This window comes from Microtus ochrogaster, unplaced genomic scaffold (assembly GCF_000317375.1).
Source record: "Microtus ochrogaster isolate Prairie Vole_2 unplaced genomic scaffold, MicOch1.0 UNK89, whole genome shotgun sequence".
In the NCBI taxonomy this organism is placed as follows: domain Eukaryota; kingdom Metazoa; phylum Chordata; class Mammalia; order Rodentia; family Cricetidae; genus Microtus; species Microtus ochrogaster.
Genome location: NW_004949187.1, coordinates 626,122 through 643,227, shown reverse-complemented (window position 1 = coordinate 643,227; position 17,106 = coordinate 626,122). Strand labels below are relative to the sequence as shown.

General features: G+C 40.7%; 1 protein-coding gene and 1 pseudogene across 2 annotated transcripts in view; one reads left to right on the top strand and one right to left on the bottom strand.

Annotated features, from left to right (window-relative positions):
* Nucleotides 1-17,106, bottom strand: part of LOC101984273 — a 398,439-nt pseudogene that overhangs the window by 315,356 nt on the left and 65,977 nt on the right.
* The window catches only part of LOC101989836 (zinc finger protein 431-like), a 257,504-nt gene that overhangs the window by 220,568 nt on the left and 19,830 nt on the right, over nucleotides 1-17,106 (top strand). Inside the window, exon 1 of one of the 2 annotated variants that reach the window (XM_026777885.1) lies at nucleotides 15,336-15,449. The exons of the other annotated variant lie outside the window; for it this stretch is intronic. Coding sequence (XP_026633686.1) covers nucleotides 15,447-15,449 — 3 coding nt within the window. The 5' untranslated portion in view covers nucleotides 15,336-15,446. Of the gene's footprint in view, nucleotides 1-15,335; nucleotides 15,450-17,106 lie in introns of those variants that run through there. 2 annotated transcript variants of the gene reach the window in all.

Sequence of the window (17,106 nt, the reverse complement as noted above, 5' to 3'; positions counted from 1 at the left end):
TCCTCCTCCTCCTTCTCCTCCTCCTCTTCTTCTTCTTCTTTTAGTTTTTTTTTTTTTTTGAGACAGGGTTTCTCTGTGTAGAAGCCCTAGCTGTACTAGAACTAGTTCTTGTAGATCAGGCTGGCGTTGAACTCACAGAGATCCATCTGCATCTGCCTCCCAAGTGCTGGGATTAAAGGCATGTGCCACCACTGCCAGGCAAGAATTTCATTTCTTAACACGGTTTGGCTTTGAAAATAGTATTTGATAAATTTATAAGGAATAACATATACATACATAGATGCACATTACACATAGATACATACATATATACACACATATACATATATATGGTGTATATGCAATAACAGATATTTGATTCAAACCAATAGTAGCATGCCTTTTAAACTCCAGTAAACTATCATAATTAAACATATTGGACTTTTTTTTCATGTTCACTATTTCAAAAGGTCAAAAGAAAGTAGTGCAATCAATTTCTCTTCTGATCACGGCAAATTGTTAGTGGTACATCATAGTAAATGGCCTTATTAGTGGGACATTTAAGAGAGGACTCATGGAGTTGACAAGAAGCCATACAGGATGAAGAGGATGTAGTCTTACTCTGTGAGGATATTGAATAACAGATATTTAAATTGAGATTCATAATTGTTGAAAATTAAAGTTATGGGGTAGTAATAAAATGATTAAATGCTTGGGGGTTCTCACAAACTGAGGGACTGTATTAGAGTATCATGGGATGAGGATGATGAGAACCATTTCTTTGGAGCATAGATTTCAGGCAATTGTGCATTGCCAGACTTGGGTAAAGGGGACCCAACTCAGGTCCTCTGCAAATACATTTCTGTTACCAGAAGTCTCTGCATGGAAAAGGTAACCAAGACTTTTTGAATCTTTCTGAAATATGTTTTCAAAAGCACACAAATTGCAAAGTTTCAAGGAACTGTTAGAAAGTAAACCAACAGTTGAGATCTGATATACTTCCAAAAGGAAGTCTGAGTAAAGTGAATTACGGAATTTACGAGTGTCTTGATTTTTCTTTTTATGAAGGTCAAATAGAGATTCATAGGGGTGGCTTGAATAAGACACTTCTTTTGTTCTAGGTGTCTCAATACTTCATGCCCTGTTGGTGACACCATATAACCAGTTTAAAGCCTTTGGCATTCCTGGAGGACTTATGTCATCAGTTGCGATTGGGGGTTTCAAACCATTTCCAGCGCCTTCTCTGCTTCATATTTGTTTTCCAAGAGAGGAGACCTCAGCTCTCAGCTTCTTGTTTTAGTTGCCTGCAGCCATGTTCCTCTGCTGTGAATGTAAAGACTCTAAACCTTCTAGATCTGTAAGCCCCAAATAAACACTCGTTTCTATAAGGTGCCTTGGTCATAGTGTTTACCAGAGCAACAGAAAAGGAACAACAACAGAGGGCTTGGCTCCAGGAGTAGCATCTCATTGCCATATCTGAGAAGACAGAATCTCTTATTGAGAAAATGCCTCCAAAACATTGTCTGTAGTGTAGGCAGCTTTCTTGGGTTACATAAAAAGCAAGTTGAGAAAACTGTGAGGTGCAAGGCAGTAAGCAGCACTCTCACAAGGCTTCTGCTTCAGCTCTTGCCTTCGGGTTCCTGCTTCTCTTCGGGTTAGGCCTTGAAATTACCCAGTAATTGACTGAATACTGAACATACAACATGAAGTTAATCCGTTCTCTCATTAGTTATTTTCAGTCTGTTTTTTGTCACAGTGACAGTAGCAAACTGAGACACTTGGCAAATTGAATGATCCTGGTATTTTTTAAATTGAGTTGATTGGGTTTAGGAAGCTTTTCTCATTCCCTGTTTCTTCCCACTGTGTACCTAACTTTATGCTTTCCCAGTCATGAACAGGATAAATAAATATATTTTTAAAAATATACCTCCACATATAAGGGAAAATATTTGAATATACATAGTATATAATGGGGGATTTGTTAAGCATGAAAACATTTTATTGCTCAGTTTGGACTGAACATAGAGCTTGATGGAAACTTGAATTTTAGCTTCCCAGAAGTTTGGTAGTGGATTAGTTAAAAGATGAGGATGTACATAGTCAAAGTCAAGTAGATTCCCTTCGCCATATTATCTCACTGTGAGCCACATTGCCATGACTTCCCTTCTTGCAGACCTTATCCAAAGAAACTACAAGCTAAAAATACATATTGGCTCCTTAAATTTCTTTTGTCTTACATTTTTATTCCCAAACAATAAATGCATCCTGTAAGTCTGCATTGTTGTATAACATTTAAAAATATTGAAAAATCCTTATTTCATTGGGACTTTATACAACTTGTCTTGTTTATAGCTATCTTTCTATACCCAAGCTTCTTTTTTCCTATTGAACATGGTACAGCACCTTTTCTAAAACCCGCCATTACCATTTTGATTTCCTCAGTGTGTTTATGTGTGAATGTCTTAATCTTCCAAGTTGTCCCAGTGGGAATCAAGCTTTAGGAGGTAAGCTCTACTAGGAGGTAAATGGATCAGATGTCTGGTATTATATGGAATATAACATCCCCTTCTTGTGTGTGCGCGCGCGTGTGTGTGTGTGATTGTGTGTGTGTGATTGTGTGTGTGTGTGATTGTGTGTGTGTGTGATTGTGTGTGTGTGTGTGTGATTGTGTGTTTTCGAGACACGGTTTCTCTGTGTAACAATCATGGATGCCCTATAACTTACTTTGTAGATCAGGCTGGCCTCAAACTCATCAAGATCCACCTGCTTCTGCCTCGCAAGTGCTGGGATTAAAGGCATGCACCTCCATACCAGTCTAAACAATCACTTTTCTTCCCCTGGCCTTCTCTCAGTCTGCTTTTCCCTGTAAGATGAATGCTTGTTCTTGCAGGAAGATTCCTAGACCTCATGAAGTATTTCAGGCTCTAAATAGAGAGAGTCTATCAATAATCAATTGGAAACAGCAATACCAACAGATGAAAATAAGCATTGTTGTAGAGTACTGGCTCAGAAATTATGATTATTGGCAGCTTCTTCAAAGGAACCAGCTTTTGTTTACATCACTCATATAGTGGGTCTCAATCATCTGCAAATGGAGACTGCTTTAGTTTCCTGGCCACCCAGACCCAAATAATCACACAAAAACTATATTAACTGCAACACTCTTTGGCCAATGGCTCAGGCAAATTCCTAGCTAGTTTTTACATCTTAAATTGACTCATTTCTATTATTTTGTGTTTTAATACAAGACTTGTGATTTGTTATCTCTTGCTTCTTGCATGGCTACATGGCGTCTCTCTGACTCCGCCTTCTTTCCTCTTCTATCTCTGCTTAGATTTCCTGTTTTGCTATATTCTGTCCTGTCATATGCCAAATCAACTTCTTTATTAGCCAATGGTAATAAAACATATTCACAGCCTACCGAGGGGAATCTCACATCATACACCTATTTTCATGGAAACCAATGTCATCTTCTAGCTTCCTAGGGAACCAGAATGCAAGTGGTATGCAAGCTTACATGCAGACAACATCAAATTAAATTTAAACCAGAAAATAAACGTTTTATTCATGATTCATACAAAAAATTGTTTCTAGATGTGATTCTTTTGCTAAGAGCACTATTTGCAGACCAGTGGTAGTGGTGCACACCTTTAATCAGAGAACCTTAGAGGCAGAGGAAGGCAAATTTCTGTGAGGTCTGCAGGCCCATATTTCTGTATGGTGTAGCAGCCATAAAAGCCATAGGCCTGGTCTGAGTTGATTACATCGCTCTACAGACAAGCTGTCTCTGCAAGGATGTACAGCTCCTTTCTTCTTTTGTTTGAAATATAGATCTCCTGAGAAGAGGTGTTGACTGAAACTGGTCAGGATGTTTGGTGCTTATTTCTTGGTAATTTGGAGGAAGTCTTATAGAGATGCTAATTCACGGCCTATGTGACAGCTAGCATGCAGGTAGATGTGGATGTGACTAAAGGCATTCACCAGGGTTACCTAGGATACAGCCTAATGTGTTTTCCCGCTCAATTTATGGGATGATATATAAGGTGTTTGGATAATAAAAGAGGAGAGATCTTCGGAGAGATCTAGCCCTTCCATGACGACCATGTAAATTGTGTCTGATTATTCCTCGTGACTACGGTCCAGTCCAGTTAGGGAAAAGAATTATTTGTGTTGGACCCACACAGGCTTCAGCAGAGGTCCAGCAGTCTGGTCTACTGAGCTAGTTCCAAGAAAACCAGGAATACAAAGAAAAACCATTTATCAAAACAAAAAATAAAACAAACAAACAAACAACAAGAAAAACAACTGCAAAAGAATCACATTGCTTGCTAGTCCAGAGGATCCAGATGTGATTCTCAGCACCTCCTGTTGGCTCTCAGTCATATGTAACTTGAGTTCATGAAATCAAGTGCTATCTTTTGGAATTCTCAGACACTATGCTTATAAAGTTGTAACATACAAATGTATATGCTTGCAGAACACTAACACACAAAATTCACTTTAAATAACTTAATAATATAAATTTTTCACTTTTATTACTGGATTCCTATAGCAATTTTGTTATAGAAATGAAAAGTTGTTAAGGATAGGAGCTGGTAAACAAAATTTTGTTGAATGACCAATAAATTCTAAACAAAAATAAACAGTATACAGAGTTTTTTTTTTGCCAGTAAACTCAATACACACTGCAGATGTGCCTGAGGACCAGAGTAGCTGGGAACAACTGTCACTCGCTAGGTTTAGATACAGAAACTGTGAGACAGAACAATGGCAAGAACGGGTGCAGAGATACATCTTGGAGGAATGAAGCAGAGCTTGAACTCTTCTTATTTTTTCTGGTAAACATATATTCTCCCCTAAATCCATTTAACCTTATTTGCAAGACTGTTACTCTGTTGGGATCCTCAGCTTTGAGCTGATGACTTTCCATCACATTCCTGCACCCCAAGTCTTTCAATGAATAGTCTGCTCTCACTATGGTTCTTTGCTGATGTAGATAGGTCATCTGTTTTGAAAATCCTTCCTGAGTATGTCATAATCAGTTGCAATTGGAAAGATTTTTCTTTCACTAAGCCTAACTTTAGTCTTACTTCCTGCCTACCATAGATTTTTTTTTTTTAATCTTAAAATCTGTGTTCTCTAGAAAGGATTTTCTGATTACAGATTGTTTTAGGGAAACTTCCATATCCTTCAGGTGAAAGATGCTGTCATAGTCAAGAACACATGGGAATTTCAATTTTTCTTCTACTGTTTTACTCTAAAAGAACCAAAACTACCATAAATAAACAAGCTACAGATAGCTTTCCCCTAAAATTTCTTTCAGTAAACCAAAGAGTTTGGGTCTTTGGTGAAATAAGCAATACTTTTTTAGAGTTTTTGTTTTGTTTTGTTTTGTTACATAATTCAAATTTCAGCAGCATTTTATTTTTCTGGGGTACTATTTTGAAAGCATCTTACCATTATTTATAATTTACCCAAATATTCAGTTAACTATAATTGAGTGAGAACACAGGTTCCACAGAAATTATTTGGAGTAGCACAAATGTGCAAATACAAAATGCAGCTCATCAGAATTGGGGCAGGCAGATTTGCACCCTCACAGACAATCATGAGACGACCCTTCAGTGGTGCTTGTGGGGTCTGACTGTTTGCAACAAGGTGCTCCTTATGTGGTGCTGCACGTATTATCCTGGTGGGTACTAGGGTTCCTCCAAAACATCTGTTTCATACAAGGAGATTTTTATAACACTTTTCTGAGCATCTAAGAAAGAAGAAAGGCCATTATATTTGGCATTTGATGTAGCAATTTCTCACTTATCTTTACATGAAATTTTCATTTTATAACATGCCTTCTCCACCACCATGAAAAGAGAAAATAATAAATTCTCAATATTATAACATTAATGATATCGTGGGATTGCTCCATGATCTCCTTATGTTAACCTAGTCTTCTCTCTGCATGCCTGCACATACAAAGCTGGAGGCAGGCTCTGACTCATGTATGTTCCTTAGTGTAATTCTTAGACACTGTTGTTTACAACACAAGGCAATGTATCATGAAGCACTTGATATATAATTGTTTAAGATTCAAAATTTCATCAGTAAATTCTGGTTTTGTTTTGAAAGCTCTACATATTAGTATTGGAAATAGTTTTAGTAAACTCTCCCACATCTTCTTGTTCTAAATCATGTGCTGAAGTCCTAAAGGATTCTTTTGTGGTTCTGTCTTACAAATATCAGAATGGCTAAGATCAATAACACTGGTGATAGTTCATGCTGGTGAGAATGTACAGCAAAGGGATCACTCCTCCACTGCAGGTGGAGGTGCAAACCCATATTTCCAGTATGGAAATGAGTATGGATGGTTTGCAGAAAATTGGGAATCAGTCTATGTCAAGTCCCAGCTATACATTCTGTGGGTATATACAAAGAACATTCCATTCTACAATAGGGACTCTTGTTCAACTATGTTCATGTGGCATTATTCATAATAGCCTGAAGTTAGAAACAAAATAAATGTCTCTTAACTGAAAAATGTATAAAGAAAATGTGGTATAGTTACACAATGTAGCATTACTTAGCTATTATAAGAAAATATTGACATCATGACATTTACAGGCAAACGGACAACTAGAAAAATTATCTCAAGTGAGGTAACACAGACCCCAAAAGACAAATATGGTATGTGTTCATTTATAAGTGTAATCAAGCTACAATCCACAGACTCAGAAAGTTAGGGAACAATAGGGAAGAAGCATGCATATCTCTTGGAAAAGGAAATAGAATAGATTCTGCAAGTTGACTTGGGGTGGGTAGACACAGAAACAGAAGAGATGAATCAGGCAAGGATGGTGGAGTGAGAGTGTGGGGAGAAACAGCTGAAATCAGGGGCATTTGGAGACCAGTGTTAAAAACAACTTTCTGAATTCTATGAGGATGACCCTAGGGATGACTCCTAGAATCTGAACTGCCAATCTTTGTAGACAGACAGGACTTCCAGGGTTAAGACATGGTTACATTATTCAGTTGCATTGTTTAGTAAGGAGGTTCTGTGGAGTTCGCTAAATGACTAAGCCTGATGCTAAGACAGAAGGAGGCTGTTCTCTAAAAACTGACAGTGGGGCACCTTTTCCAAGGACAAGCTCTAATAGCTCAATGAATGTAGACAGGTCAAAAGCATGCAGGAAGAGAGGATGTGATCATGGCCTACAAAAAGGGAATAAAGTGGAAACTCTAGCTAAGAGGAGAGAAGAATCAATTTTCAATTTAAAAAATTAATCAATACTTTTCATGAAAATGTAAAGAAGGGAAGCAATAATGAACAACGAAAAGTAAAATAGTGAAGACAGGGAAAGACAGAAACAGTTCTCACTCTAAATCTGCAGAGGGTGAGCTTTACATAGGAAGGAGCTTATGCCAAGCTCATTCTTGGTCCCTAACTAGACCTATGAAATCAGAACTCTGAGATTCCATCTTACACCTGTAAGAATGGCCAAGATCAAAAACACTGATGACAATTTATGCTGGATAGGTTGTGGAGTAAAGGGAACACTCCTCCATTGCTGGTGTGATTGCAATCTGGTACAGCCCCTTTGGATATCAGTATGGTGATTTCTCAGAAAATTAGGAAACAATCTACCTTAAAACCCAGCAATACCACTTTTGGGTATATATCCAAAGGATGCTCAATCGTACCACAAGGAGTTATACTCAATTATGTTCATTGCAGCATTGCTTGTCATAGCCAGAACCTGGAAACAACCTAAATGCCCCTCAACCAAAGAATGGATAAGGAAAATGTGGTCCATTTACACAATGGAATACTACACAGCAGAAAAAAATAACAACATCTTGAAACTTGTGGGCAAATAGATGGTTGTAGAAAACATAATATTAAGTGAGGTAACCCAGACTCAGAAAGACAAATATCATACTCACTCATAAGTGGCTTTTAGACATAAATCAAATAAATAAATAAATAAATAAGCCTACAATTCACAATCCCAGAGAACCTAGACAACAAAAAGGACCCTAAGAGAGACATGCATGGATCTAATGTACATGGGAAGTAAAAAAAAAGGACAAGATCTCCTGAGTAAGTTGGAAGCATGGGGACCATGGAAGAGGGTAAGTGAAGAGAGGAGTGGTAGGGAGAGGAGTGGAGAAGAACATATAGTTCAATAAAAACACTAAAATAAATAAAGAAAGAAAACCCAATGCTTGAAGCATATAAAACTTGTTATGATTATTTTGGGTAGTATTATGTGTGGATAGTCTTACTTGCGCGGTTATATATTAGACTTTGAGTTCCTTTTCTCATGCCAAAAAAAATTCCTTACACTCCACTGATTGAGCAAGATGTCTACTGTCATAAGGACCAGGTAGCCACAAAAATTCATTACAGGAATATATCTATTTTCACAACTCACTGCTAAGTTAATTGGAGAATTGGAGAATATATATATATATATATATATATGTATATATATATATATATATATAGTTTTACCCTGTATAATTAGAAAAAATTAAGTATAGCAAGGAACAGATATGTAGCATTCATGTTTGTGAGTCACGCAAAATATTGCCTCTCCTTTGTTACACAAATAATTAAGCTGGCCCCAGGTGGGAGGATTCACTGTCTGCTCCAAAGGACTTTTATTTCCCAAGGCATCTAAGCAGCTGAAGCATTATAGAGATTCCCCCTTCTCAAGTCAGATTTTATCAGTTTTGATGGGATCCACAATCTTTATCACCTGTTGAAACATAAGCATAACCTCAGCCCTAACTTAATACTTTCCCTGGTTTTACATGGCCTGACCTAATTTATAAGGTTTGTTTTACATAATCCAGTGACTTTCAGCAGCTGTTATCCTATTTATTCATATTTAAATTTTTTAGAATTTCAACTTAGTAAAGCATTATGTAGGTTATCTCTGGAGTCCTCATATCTGCCTTCTGTTCAACAAGCATCTCCTTTGGCATGTGGTTAGCTCTTTCAACACTTGCTTCTCCTGTAATATGGTACCCCTGCAACATGTGAGATGTGGTAGCACATAAAAAATTGTTTCATTTTACTGGAAACATAAACTGGGGCATTATCAGTCCTAATTTGTGCTGGTATGCCCATTACAGCCATTGTTTCTTTTTAATTTTAATTTATTTTTAAAATAAACTATCTTTTCTCCTTTTACATACCAAATCCATTTCCCACTCCCTACCCTCCTCCTGCTCCCACCACCTTCCCCCTCCCACTCCCCATCCCACCCTTCTCCCACTCTTCAGAGAGAGTAAGGCTTCCCATGGGGAGACAACAAAGTCTAGCACATTGTTTTGAGGGAGGACCAAGGCTCTCTCCACTATATCTTGGCTGAGCAAGGTATTCCTCCAAAGAGAATGTGCTCTAAAAAGCCATATAAGTATAAGCAGAAGGGATAAATCCTGGTCTCACTGCCAGTGACGACCCCACAGTCTGTCCCAGTCATAAACTGTCACCCACGTTCAGAGGTTCTGATTTGGTCCTATGTTGGTTCCCTTGCTGTCACGCCGGGCTGGAAGACTTCCATTAGCTCAGGCAAGCTGTTTCCATGGATATCACCATCCACTTGACCCCTCTGCTCACATTCTCATTCCTCCCTCTCTTCGATGTAGCTGAGCTTCCATTACACGAGTCCATACTGAGACCGTGACCAAAAACAAACATGCTATAGCCCTGGAGCTCCTGATCATTAGTGTCAGTCTCCCATGTACCTGTAGAACAGGTCTGGGCCACCAAGGACGGCAGCCACAGAAGAGAGCATCTTAACCGCGTGGCCAGAGACACACAGATAGTAGCCAGATATGCAGGACAAGATCAGAATGTTAATGTGGTTGGGAATCCAGAACATTCCTGGAGGTGAAACAACAGCAGTTCAACATGGAAGGATGGGAAGAGGGCCAGGATCCAATCCTCTTTAGCGTCTAAATGTTCTGAGAGTGTTATGTGGACTGTGGTCACATATGCTGTGTGAGGCACTGTCTGTGAAGAGAGATGCACCCGGTCAAGGTCCAGCTGCAGCTTCAGTGGCCGCAGAGAGAGGGGGAGTGAGCGTGGCAGCAGCAGAGCTGAGCCGCCCTGGAAAAGGACAAGAAAAATGACAAAGAGGCCGACCCTCTCCCGCCCTTTCAACTGAGATTACACAAAATTGAAGAACTAAGACAACAAAGAGCCTTGGGCACATTGACAAGCGTTGGAGAAGCCTGGAAAGAGAAGCAGGCAGCTAGCCTCTTCAATGGAATGAATTGGGTAGCTGTTCTTCCTGGAATGCTACAACCTGGTGATCCTTTGCTGTCTAGTGAGACAGCCTCTTCCTGTATCTCCCAGAATCTTTTACTTATCCAAATCCTTTCCCCCTAAATCTTGAGCATTGCTTTTAGACCACAAAACCCACTCTTGTGAGTGAGGTCACTTGTGTTTTACAACAGCCTTAGTGACTTCTGTTATCTTAGGGCCAGGCCAGTACTGAAACCCTCAGGCACTAGGTTTGCTTCCCAAACTCCTTGGAAATGTAATTGTGGCCCCCTTGTCCCTTCTTTTTTTAAAAAATATTTATTTATTTATTATGTATACAATATTCTCTCTGCATGTACGCCTGAAGAGGGCACCAGACCTCTTTACAGATGGTTGTGAGCCACCATGTGGTTGCTGGGAATTGAACTCAGGACCTTTGGAAGAGCAGGCAATGCTCTTAACCACTGAGCCATCTCTCCAGCCCCCCCCCCTTGTCCCTTCTGAGTACCCTGTTCTCTATCTTTTAACTGACTACCTATCCCTATGACAATGATCTTGTTGTGACCCTTCCACCTTCTCTCTTTTGATTCAATTCCTTTTGCAGACTCAGGGACTTTTTTTAAAGCCTCGCTGTCTATCTGAACATTGCATGCTCTAAGTATAGCTTGCTGATTAAAGATGGTACAGTCGAGTTCCAAACTCTCACAGATATCAACTTCTGCCATTGCACAGGCAAATGACCCCAAATTCTCCTATCTCTATCTACATCACCCCTCCCTTAAACCTTTCATTTATATGATTTCTCTGGAGTTTTTTCTCAAAAAGCCATTAAAGAGTCTTATGAAAAGAGTCTTTCTCTAAAAATTGATTTGTAACTTTCTTGGGTGTGCTTAAAGAATCTAAAAATCAGCAACATGATTTGATTTAAAACTTATAGCAAAAAGCTCCTAGTTAAAACTTATACACAGGGACTTTAATTTGGTACAACATCCTGTATATGTGATTCAACTCTTTTCTAGAATATACTGTATACGTTGCTTAGATTCAACTCTTATACTGGAAAGTACATTTTGAATAACAACCATGTGGCTCTCCGCAGCTTTGACTGATGACCTCCTCGGATGTAAGCAGCTAGAAGGCTGGCTATCATGCTTACTAAGGGGAAAGGGTCCAGGCCATGTGACTTCACCATCTTAAGATGACCACATGGTATAAAGTGGTAAATGTAAAATTTCTTTATCCTAGTGAGTCTCTGCTAATACTTGTATTTCCTTTTAGACTAAGGAAGTAACAGCAAATCTCAAATATTTTTGATTAATATGGGTTTTTATCTGATGATAAAAATTTTAGGTGACTCAACTCTGGTTTAGAATATACTCTGTATGGTGGTAAGCTTTTAAAGTTATAAAGGTCTATTCATGTTAATAAAAACTGATTTAAGATTTAGTCTAACTACTGCGGTCTAATTTCAGGTTGCTAGGAAATTTAGATAAGTAACATATGTTTGACAATTAAGGTATATTTGATAATCAAGATTTATAATTTCCTAAGGTCTTTTAAGGTTCACAGAAGTATATGCCTAGGCTTGTCTTGGCTTGCTTTAAGCTTTAGCTTTTTGGATAAACTTGTCTTACAAAAAACTGAAATATTCTGTAATGCTGTATCTGTTCTCCAATAAAGACCCTTTTCCAAGGTCAGTCAATTATACAAACACCCACAACTACCTCAAGGGTTTGAAGAAAACTCTTTAAAGTTCTCAGAACTATACTTAAATTCACACTATGTACAAATGTAATTAATCACAAGACTAAACCTTCCTTATCCCGCTGTATATGTTTCCAAATTTAAGCCTAAAACAAGTGGTTAAAAGCAAATGAAGTTTGTATTTTCAGATATACCTAATAGTGCAAAACTTTAAGACAATTCTGAACCCTTTCAGCCTCCCTGCCTTAGTGCTTCCCCTCCTCCCCTGGGAACCAAGGACCTAACAGCCACACATGCACATATGTTCTCCAGAAATTGGGGCAAGGTCACCTTTAAAATGTTGACTCAGTTCCTGAACAATTACCCATATACGTATGTTTTGATTCAGTCCCTTGGGAAACAGGGTCAAAATGACCTCTTACCTCATCTGATCTGGCAACAGCTCTCCAGCCAATTATGGGTAGTAGCCCTTTCGAATAAGCCAATCATAATAGTCAGAGAACACCCCTCCCCACTTGCTTCTGTGGCCTTCTCCTTTAAAAGTAGACTGTACCAGCTATTCAAGGTCTCTCAGCTTCCCGAATGCTGAGGGACCCTGTCATGACAGAATTAATAAAATCCTCATGTTTTGCATCAGCTGTGGTGTGTGAGGTGGTCTCTGGGGGTGACTCCTCCTCAGTGTTTGGACGCTAGGGTCTAGTGAAGGAAAGAGTCATAATCCAACTCTAGAGCCAGCTCTTCAATAAAGAACAGCACAAAACAGTTTTAACATTGTCTACATCAAAAAGTCACCTGAATTTCTGCTAACCCAAATCCAGTAACCAGAGCTCAGATGGGTGGCAGAGGCAGCAAAAATATCCAAACCATCTGTGTCTCAGCCCCGTGCTTACAAGAAAACTTACATAGAAAAACTTTTCAACAAAACAAGCATATTCAGTATTTGCAGGTATGAGAATCCACAGCAAACATAGTTCACATCCCCTTTTGACCTTCTATAACCTTTTATAAACCTTTAATCCATGCTTCCTCTCTTCATTCTTTCAGTCACCTGCTTTCTCCCTCGCTTTCCAGTCAACATACCAAGGTCTTTCTCACTTTTTACCAACGTCTTTCTCTGTTTTCAGACAACATAAAACTCTCACCAGTGGCCAGTGACTCATTGCCTTGGCCCACGGAGCCAAACTTGGCCAGGTTTGGCCAGAAGTCAAGGCCCACAGGCCCAGGTCAGACCTCGGGAACCCATCCATCAGCATGGGAAGAGGAGGGTAACTTCTCCAGCCATAGCAATTATCCCCAGATTTCTCTGTTCAGTGTTTGAAATCTTATTGGGACTGTGGCTGCCAGCTTTGCTATATCGTCACAAGACTGCATAACCCAGCCATCCCATCCACACAAGCGTGCTGTCCCACAGTCCCTTGCTTGTATCATCATGTTTCCCCCCTCACAACAAGCCAAGGTTGTCTCTTTTCAATGAAAAGTTTAATACCAATAAAGGCTGTTTGTCTTGTCCCTCTTAGGAAAATATACTATGGGGACCTCTGAGTGCCAGCCTCAGTGTCCCCTCAGGGTCCAGAAGGAGACTGCAACAAGAACAGGGCTTAGATCAGAGGAGACAAAGAATCCTCCACTATGTACTTTTTTGCATCAGTTTCTTTTTTTCAGCCTCCTACTAAGTTTTCCACTACACACACACACACACACACACACACACACACAACACACACACACACACACACACACACACACAAGGCAATTCTCTGATCTTGAATATTTTCACAAAAAAAGGCAGATAAGAGTTGACTGGAGGTATGCCATCAGTATCTTTAGGGCGCTGGCTGGAAAAAAACGCCCAGGTATCCTCTAGGAGGCTTCTAAATTCCTTCCCTTTCTCTACATTCTTTGATTAGAAACTCCTAGTTTAAACAACCACATTTAAGGAGTAGTTTAACACACAAATTCCTCTTCTCCCCCTTTTTTAGAATTTTAAGTTCAAGGACACCAAATTATACCGTTCAAAATTATCAATTTTGCTCTGTTTATTTGCTGTGAAAATTAAGCTTAGTTTTAGCATTAGATCAGGAGAAGGGAACATCATCCATACAATGAGTGACAAACACCTCTGGAAATCTGAACGGCATTGGCTTAGTACTTTTAGCCCTGGTTGTTCTTGTTCTGTGCCAAAAGTTGGGTTTGTTTTCCTTTTTTCTCCCCAAAAGGGACCATTGATATTATTCCTACTACTAGGAAAAAATAAAAACCCTTTCCTCTCAATGAGGGAAAAACAATAAAAAACATTTAAACAAAAGCCAAAAATTCTAAGGTCTGGGCTATCTGGGCTAGCTCACGCTGCAGCGGTGGTTGCCTTCTGGCTCTGTTGGGCCCTGGGTAGGAAGCGGTGACAGGCAGTCCCAGCCTGAGAGCTCTGGGTTCCAGTCAGACGCTGTGGGAGGACAAGTTCAAGGCACACGGCTGGCCTGGAAGCCTAAAGGACCTGGAGTTCACTCTGCCTGCCCTGCCAAAGATGTGTGCGGCAGAAACTTCTCTCTCCATTTTAAAAAAGCTATTTGACAAGGCTTTTATTGCCAGAGTCCAGCTTGAGTTCAGCCAGGTCCAAAGCGGTGTGGGAAACTAGATTATGTGCCCAGAAATCACACAGTGTGCCAGCGTGAACATGGCAGCCAAGTGTTAGTAAGTCTCATAAGGAGGACAGAGGATAAAATTCCTCCACAGAGAAGTGAAGCACAGAGGTATACACAGCTGGACAAGCATTCCTCACGGAACTGCCACTGCCCCTGGCTCTCGCTTCAGCACTACCACAGATTCCAGGCAGGTATGTCAAAAGCAGACTGTGAACTTGGGGCCAAATGCCAGGGTGCCATAGTCCCATGTCGACTCCAGAACCAAGACTAACAGTAATGGTCGCAAAGCTGTGGTGGCAGAGGTTGCAATGTTTTGCTATTTGGTTTTTTGGAAATAGTGTCTCACTTAGAAGCCAAGCTTGCCTAAACTCACAGTGATCCTCCTGCTACAGGGTCCTCAGTACAAAGTACAGTTTTGCCACAAAGGAGCCCATGGTAGTAGAACAGACCCAGTCTTCATTCTGGATGCTGTAGGGACTACCTGAGCAGGCCTGAGGCAATATGCGTACCACGGAGAGAGATCTTGCTGCATCCTACTAAGGGACCGATTTAACAGACCGTCCCTGAACTCATGATTCTTACTCATTTTACTGCAAACTTCTTTTCCTTCTGTCTTGTCTTGGTTTCTCTTTTCTTTTCCAACTTCCTTGTTTCTGACCTGCCGCTGTCACTCAGGTGTCACGAGCCAATCGTCGCCTCCAGCCATAACGTCATCCAGAATAGGGCGGGCACTTCCGGCCCACGGTGTTTCAGACTGACGGACTCCAGCCTCCCTGGGACGGAAGGAGACTTTCGTGATCCGTGTGTGCTGTGCTGTGACCTGCTGCCGGGAGCTGAGAGGAGAGTCCAGCGCCATGGTCAGTGAGAGGCTGTCTTCCCCCTGTGGAGAGGAGCTGCACGAGCAGGCAGCGCAGCTCGGTGCCCGGTATCATTTCCTTTGGTCCCCTGAGGTCCCTGAGATTCCCAGGCAGAAACAGGACCACTGAATGACTTCGCTCTGTAGAATGAGCCTGCGCAGACATGGGAGCAGAACCTTTGAGTGAAAGCATCCTTGTCACGCTGCAAGGTTTTTTGGTTTGTTTGTTTGTTTTTTTAAATCCCAAGGAAAAGACAAATTTTATAACTCACAGAGCTCTCTGGCCACTCTAGTGCCTTCTAGAGGTACTGCACTTGGCCCTGACCATTCAAGGTGTAGGATCCCGCTGCTGTTAATACTGTGCTGGACGTTAATGCATTTGTACGTAGATACCATGGTGGTTCGGCCACTGGTGTCAGTAAGTCCCGACATCCTGGGTTTCCTGGCATCATGTGCCAAAATTGACTCTATATTAGTTATGTTTTTTTTTCTGTTTGCTCTCATGTTCTTTTGATGTTCTTATTCTTTCCCAGACAGTACAGTCTCTGTCTCTCTTTCTCTCTTTCTCTCTTTCTCTGTCTCTCTCTCTCTCTCTCTCTCTCTCTCTCTCTCTCTCTCTCTCTCTCTCTTTGAAACAGGGTTTCTCTGTGTAGCCTGTCCTGGAACTCATTCTGTACATCAGGCTGACTTCAAACTCACAGATTCTCGCCCACTTCTGCCTCCCAAGTGCTGGGTTTAAAGGTGTGTGCCACCACCTCCAAGTTCGGTCCATTCTTTATTACAGTTGCATTCAAAGCTAGAAGACAGAAGGTGTCACTGTGTGAAGTCTTTATACAGTCATGTGTTGATTGTGTTTTCATTCATGATGACCTTTTCTCATGGGATTTCTGTTGTTGGTAACATAAATTGTTAGATACTTTATTGTCCTTTTGTTGTATCTAGAGCACAAATTCTGTATTGTTATAATATAATATTGGCATAATAGCCAAGATGACGGCAACCACATGGTTCTTTCTACTGTATGTTAGTCCAGCTCCCTACTATGGTGAGCCCATCCTGCGTCAGGCACAGTTCTCAGTGTGATCCCTACCTCTCCAAGGCTAAATGTGCAGTGTTACAGCAATTCCTTTAAAAGAGCACTTTAGTCAGGTTTGCACAAATACGGGAGAGGATGGGCAGGTAGACCCCACACGGCTGGGGAAGCGTGACCCCAGCCAGAGACGGATGACTCCGCCCACGTGTGTCAGCACACGGATTGTTACTGTGGAAGTCAGTGTTGTCCCCCAGGTCTCTCACCTTCTCTGCAGTCCCCAAACACAAGATGTGCATGGTGCCATCCCAATTGAGTATGGTCTGGGCTGTGATCAGAACAATTTGTGACTCCCTATGTTTTCTGGACCTGAAGACTCTTGGGTTTAATTTGTTAAAATAGTTCCATGCTTTTTTTTTTTAATCTTAGCACTGGAGAGGCAGAGGCATTCAGGTCTCTGAGTTTGAGGCTAGATTGGTCTACAGAGCTTGTTCCGGGGTAGCCATGGATGCACACAGTATCTATTGGTCTATAGAGCTTGCTCCAGGGTAGCCGTGGATGCACACAGTATCTATTGGTCTATAGAGCTTGTTCCAGGGTAGCCGTGGATGCACACAGTATCTATTGG